Source organism: Sinocyclocheilus grahami, unplaced genomic scaffold (assembly GCF_001515645.1).
Source record: "Sinocyclocheilus grahami isolate Dianchi unplaced genomic scaffold, SAMN03320097.WGS_v1.1 scaffold19.1, whole genome shotgun sequence".
Lineage (NCBI taxonomy): Eukaryota > Metazoa > Chordata > Actinopteri > Cypriniformes > Cyprinidae > Sinocyclocheilus > Sinocyclocheilus grahami.
Genome location: NW_015505198.1, coordinates 5,818 through 12,542, shown reverse-complemented (window position 1 = coordinate 12,542; position 6,725 = coordinate 5,818). Strand labels below are relative to the sequence as shown.

At 34.5% G+C, this 6,725-nt stretch overlaps 3 gene segments (V, D, J or C); 2 read left to right on the top strand and 1 right to left on the bottom strand.

Moving 5' to 3' along the window:
• LOC107555038 (Ig kappa chain V-III region NG9-like) overlaps positions 1 to 3,618 on the top strand; it is a 17,537-nt gene extending 13,919 nt beyond the window's left edge. Inside the window, 2 exon segments of the V gene segment in view lie at positions 3,035 to 3,204; positions 3,299 to 3,618. Of these exon segments, the coding sequence occupies positions 3,150 to 3,204; positions 3,299 to 3,618 (375 nt within the window).
• LOC107555046 (Ig lambda-3 chain C region-like) lies at positions 279 to 3,151 on the bottom strand. The segment is given in 5 exon segments: positions 279 to 294; positions 1,020 to 1,344; positions 2,465 to 2,516; positions 2,750 to 2,812; positions 3,128 to 3,151. Coding segments are annotated over 5 exon segments (480 nt in total).
• Positions 3,619 to 4,825: 1,207 nt separating the features above from the next.
• Positions 4,826 to 5,332, top strand: LOC107554118 (Ig kappa chain V region BS-5-like). The segment is given in 2 exon segments: positions 4,826 to 4,895; positions 4,998 to 5,332. Coding segments are annotated over 2 exon segments (387 nt in total).
• The last annotated feature ends 1,393 nt before the right edge of the window (positions 5,333 to 6,725 follow it).

Sequence of the window (6,725 nt, the reverse complement as noted above, 5' to 3'; positions counted from 1 at the left end):
GCTGTGAGTTTAACACTTCATCCCTGACTCACACAACAATCTTCATCAACATGACCTTCATCATCATCTGGACACTTTCATATTGCTTTATACTACAAGGTGAATAGTGTATATTTGAAATAATATTAATTAAATAATTTTATTATATGTCAAATAATATATTTTTATGGACTAATAAATAGTTTGTTTTTCAGGGTGTAAAGCTCAGATCACAGGCACTCAGACTCCTTCAGTGAAAACTGTCACACCATGAGAAAATGTAGAGATGAGCTGTAAACTCAGTAGTCCTGCACCCTGCAGTCCAGCACATCAAAACTGAGTTAGGAGTCAAATCAGCTCTATTAGACTGTGATCTGTCCTGTGACAGACGGGTTTGACTCAGAATCAGAGAAAACACAGGGTGTAAGCTGATCAATTAGACAATAGTGCCACATGCCACAACATTTTGTTGTTTTAAATTTTGTTCATTAACCTACACTCATATCCAGGGTTTAAATTGGGCCGGGGCCGTCTGGGGTTGAGCCCCGGCACATAGAGCCGTCTCCAGGGCTCGACATTAATGCTTCATTAACGCCAAGTAACATGATTAAGTGGCGAATATTGGATATAGCTACTGTATCTAATGCATCTATTGACAGTATAAGGTTGCGCTGCTGAGGCGAGGCTCCCGCAGTCTCTCCAGGAGAAATCAAGCGCAACACTAAGAAACTCAGCATCCTGAGGTAACAATTCAAAATGGAAAGTTTTTATATTTAAAATACAGTTAGTTAGGCAACATCACACAACGTTTTCACCATTACAAGACTGTTTAATAGTTCTATAAACAGTTCAATAAGCAAATACAATAATATTAGGTCACTTACATTTTAGGCGGAAACAGCGCACCTCACAGCAACCAGCCGATTCATTGCTGATTGATTCCGTGTTTTGAACGAATCGGTTGAATGAACAACTCAATGACTCACTCATTAAACGCTCACTACCGGCGTTTTAATTTCGTTGAAAAGTATCATTTCCACCATAATTTCTTGTTTGTGGAGCTCTTGAGGAACGAGGTCTCGTGATCAGCTCCGTCATGTGTTACTCTGCAGACGAAGCGCTCGCCGTCTTCCCAGCGTGCTTTGCTGAGGCTCAGGACGCTGCTGCGGCTGTAGCGTCCGTCCCGCTCGCTCTCTGCGCTGGTCTGAACCCCCTCGGTGACCTCTGACCCGTCCAGCGTCCAGCTCACCTGCGCCCCCTGTGGAGAGTAAGAGCTGAGCAGGCAGAGCAGTGCGGCTGAGTCTCCAGAGATCTGCAGAGAAGAGGGAGGCAGCAGAGACACGGAGGGCTTCACTGCGGGACCAGCTGAAACACACAAACACACACAACACTCACTTCTTCACATCTGCAGCTACAATCTTCACTGGAGCAGACGTGATAATGCAGCCCAAATCACAATCACTTCATCATTTTACTGTAATTCCACATCTCTGCTTTCATTCATGTTCCACAAACATCCTGAGTTATGTTTGAAAATATTCTTCATTAGCTAAATTATTATTTACTCTTATAAAATGGAGACTGTAAAAAATGATCGTAATTTTAATGGTAAAAGACTGTAAAAGTGCTACAGTAAAAACTTGTTAATTGGTTAACAGTAAGTTCTCTACTATATACGATGGAAAAACTATTAAGTAAAAAGGAACAAGTCTGGCAAACACAGCTGCCATTTTTACTGTAAATTTTACATATTTATTTATTTATTACAGTATATCAAGCATAAGATCCTGTACACTGTATTACTATATATATCACTTCTCTGAAGCAAACATGATATACTGTAAAATGTATGCTAATTTGTTACTTTCTCAATTAAGTAAAATGTTTAAACTGATTTTATAAAACGTCTCTCTCCAAATGCAAACGGATCATTTTGTTGCAATGTTTTATAATTGATTATTTCAATATATTACTTGTATTTTGAAAATAGTCATCGTTCAGGCCATTTTTTTCATAAACATAATTTTAAGTTATTTATTTAACATGCTTATCAACTGAATTTCTTTTTTGCCTGATGATGACACCAATGAAATTAAATATTCTGTCTATATTATCCAGCTTTTGTGTCATGCGCAAAATTAAATATATTAAAATATTGTAATTAATTAAAAAATATTGAAAAGTTAACATTAGGTGTGAAATTACTAATGTAAAACATTAAGTGCAAATATGAGCTATGGTTTAAAATGTGAAAAACATGGAATATCACCAAATATGACTTATTCATAATATAGGCATTTTTGATTGTGCAATCAATCAATAAAATAGACTGAAACTTATGAAATAAAAGTACAGCTTTTTAATAATATATTTTTGTAATAAATTAAGAATATTGTTGCCAAATATTCCTGAGTAACCTTAAACCTTGTTTTAAAAAAAACACACACATTATATATTTATATCAAATAATTTAAGAAAGACTTACTTCTGATGGTCAGTTCAGTTCCTGCACCAAAAGTCCACCACAGTGCTTCATTCTAGTGAAAGTGTCGTACAAAAACCTCCGTCACACTCAGATGAACACAAACTCCACGACACTCACACACACTGATATGAAACTCAACAGCAGACATGCACTTTTTTTAATCTTTAAAAAAAAAACAGTATTATTGCATGAAGGCTGAAATCATTTGTTTCATAAACAGTCCTAAAATACATTCATTGCATTTTCGGTACACATGTGATTTTAAACTCTGCTAATTCTACTTACCTGCTTTATAATGAAATCTTTAGTAAGATTTAGATGGTCATTCTCTATTAGATGACCTTTGACCTGTTATACAGTATCATGGATGATATCAAATCAGCACAACAGATATTAAATGCTCTCAGCATCAAAGTCTGAATGAAACATTAAACAGTGTTTGGAGGAAGAAGCTTGACCCAAAATAACATGAAGCAAATTATAAATGCCTGTTTCTAAAAACATTAAATGGAAATTTATTAGCAAAGATACTGAACAAATAAAATAGCAAAATGTATCTGCTGTCTTGAGGTAAATGATGTGGAGTGTGTTTGCATATTGATCAGATGCTTCAGTGCTCTGAGAGTGTTTATAGTGCTGTGAGTTTAACACTTCATCACTGACACACACAACAATCTTCATCAACATGACCTTCATCATCATCTTCATCTGGACACTTTCATACTGCTTTATACTACAAGGTGAATAGTGTATATTTTAAATAATGTTAATTAAATAATTTTATTATATGTCAAATAATATATTTTTATGGACTAATAAATGTTTGTTTCTCAGGGTGTAAAGCTCAGATCACAGTCACTCAGACTCCTTCAGTGAAAACTGTCACACCACGAGAAAATGTAGAGATGAGCTGTAAGTTTAGTTCTGCTCCAGCCTGCAGCCCCCCCTGTGTGTCCTGGTACTTACAGAAACCTGGAGAAGCTCCTAAACTCCTGATTTATAGAACAAGCAGCCGTCAGTCAGGAACTCCATCTAGATTCAGTGGCAGTGGATCTGGGACTGATTTCACTCTGACCATCAGTGGAGTCCAGACTGAAGATGCTGGACATTATTACTGTCAGAGTGCACACAGTGGTTATGTGTTCACACAGTGATAAAGAGTGGTACAAAAACCTCCGTCAGTCAGAGTCACAGTGATGAACTGATGCTGCAGCTGCTCTGACACTAAAACATTATAATAATGATCTATTTTCTGAATTAATGAGTTACACTTTAAATTATTCTCAAACTGATTTTAAAAATATTGCCCATATGCAAATTCATGATTATAAAAAAATAAATAAAAAAAACGAATTAATATTATATGAATTGTATTTTTAAAAGATCATATCAGACCCTCACAATCATAATTATATGGAAATGTATGTTTAAAATATTAATTTGTAAAAATTTCAGTAACTAAATTTATTAATAATAATTTTGCTCATATTATCAAACTTTTGTCCCTTGCATTTCAAAAACTCTTAATTGTTAACTTTATCTAGAATTATGGGCACAATTATATTACAGAATAATTGAATATATATCAAAATATTTCAATCAATGAATTAAAATGCAATGAAATGTTAGCAATAATAAGATGTGAAATTATTCATGTAAAGATGAAATATGAATTTAAATGGAAAAAAAGAAATGCCATGAAATATCACTGAATATTAATACATAGTTGTAAATTAGCAAACAAAATCTACTTTTAACTATGAATTGATTAAATTCATCATGAAATGCAATTAATGAATAAACCATTCTAACTTTATTTTTATTTAACTTCGATAACAATCTCTAATAATTGTTGCCAAATGTTTTCTTAATTAAATAAAGCAAATTAAAATATCATACATTTTTATGATAGAATTTACTGATCTTATTGATCATCATTTTGGTTCCTCCACCAAAAGTGTAGCACAGTGCTTCATGAAAGCGTCGCACAAAAACCTCCGTCACACTCAGATGAACACAAACTAACTTCTAATCATTTGAACCATCAGAAAGTCTGTAGCTTCAGACGTGAATAAGTGTTTTTGAAAAAGGTCCTAAACACTGTTATGTTTCATGTATATCATCAGCTGTAACTCGTACACAGATTTACATAGAGATGATTTGCATTGCAGCACAAGCTTCAGGAGGTTTTATAGCTCTGTGAGTTTGAACTCTGAGAATCTGAACCAACAGCAACCATGAGCTTCATCACCATCTTCATCTGGATCTTCACTAGCTACTGCTTCACAGGTGAAGAGATAAACACTCTATTCTAACTGATCATCTGCACTAGAAATACTGTCCTCCAACAGATATTTAGAATCTGAACCAACAGCAACCATGAGCTTCATCACCATCTTCATCTGGATCTTCACTAGCTACTGTTTCACAGGTGAAGAGATAAACACTCTATTCTAACTGATCATCTGCACTAGAAATACTGTCCTCCAACAGATATTTAATTCTGAATGTTTATTCATTTTTCTCGATATAGACTCAGCAGGTGGAGTGACAGTCACTCAGACGCCTGCAGTCAAACCTGTTCAACCAGGAGACACAGTTACTATGTCCTGTAAAACCAGCCCTGAAGTTTACCAGAGTTGGGGTTATCAGCCTCTATCCTGGTACTTACAGAAACCTGGAGAAGCTCCTAAACTCCTGATTTATAAAGCAAACGTACTCCAGTCAGGAACTCCATCTAGATTCAGTGGCAGTGGATCTAAGACTGATTTCACTCTGGCCATCAGTGGAGTCCAGACTGAAGATGCTGGACATTATTACTGTCAGAGTTTCCACTACATAAACAGTATATATATATTCACACAGTGATAAAGAGTGGTACAAAAACCTCCGTCAGTCAGAGTCACAGTGATGAACTGATGCTGCAGCTGCTCAAACACTATGACTTACTACTGACACACAGAGACCAAACACAGAACTACACATTGTGCTCAAAATTCAGTTTTATGAGTTCGCCTGCCCATCCAGTCCATTGCGGTACCTAGAGGGAGAGTAACAGAAATAGAGGAGGAGATGGGGAGGTGGAGGGATGACAAAAGGATTGACGCTGGGACGGTGCAATGAGTGCTGCTTACCCTTGTGAAAAAAAAGTGCACTTAAGTATACTTTTATAAAGTGTACTTATTGCATAAAAAATATACTTTAAAAGAACACATGTAAGTGCAAATTAAATGGAATGTTTTCGCCGCTTAAGAACATTGTATTTGTAATTAATTTCAAATGTATCACGTTTTAAAGTTATATTAAATGCAATAAGTTGAACTATTGAGTGATTTTTTAAAACCACTTAAGTTGGACTTTGTAGTACATCTTTATATGTACTTTCATAATTGCTTCTAGTGTCTTTAGAATATGGTTAAAGTGTACTACTAATGTACTGACAAGCAATTAATGTTAACTAAAATATACTTTAATGTCAGTTAACAATACACTTTAATGTGACTTAAATGTAATGTTTTCGACCACCGCAATGCATATTATTTATAATTGATTTCAAATATAGTACAGTTTAAAATGACATTAAATGCAATTAGTTGAACTTTAACACTTAAGTGGGACTTCAGTATATTTTATATGTACTTTGAAATATGGTAAATATGCAGTTTATGGGGGATATACCCCCCACCCCCCAATAACCAAAACTAGCAAGTATGTAATTGATTTAAAATCAAACAAACAATAATGGTGCAATATGTTTTTTTCTTTTGCACACTACACTCATTTCTTATTATACAGTCATAAAGTCATTGTGAATCACCAGCAACATAAAAATGTTCTTGAGCAATTTCTCAAGTAGCTTTTTCATCTCAAGTTAATAAAGATATTATTATACACTCAAAAAAAATAAAAAAAATTATTGGTCACATTTGTATTAAAAAATTTTAAATTTAAGGGGTTCTAAATTAATAATGCATTTTTAATTGTTAATGTAATTTTAATAAGTTTTGATGATCTGTGACCTCTGAAACGACCTTTGCCCCCTCATGGAGATCAGAGTGACATACTTGTTTCTCTCATTGATGTAACTGAATCCTCAGTTGAATAATCAGAAAGCCTGTGGATTCAGACACACGAATCATGAAACATGTTTTTGACTCATAACATGAGAAAATATCCTAAACACTGTAACGTTTTACATGCATCATCAGCTGTAACCCGTACACAGATTTACATAGAGATGATTTGCATTGCAGCACAAGCT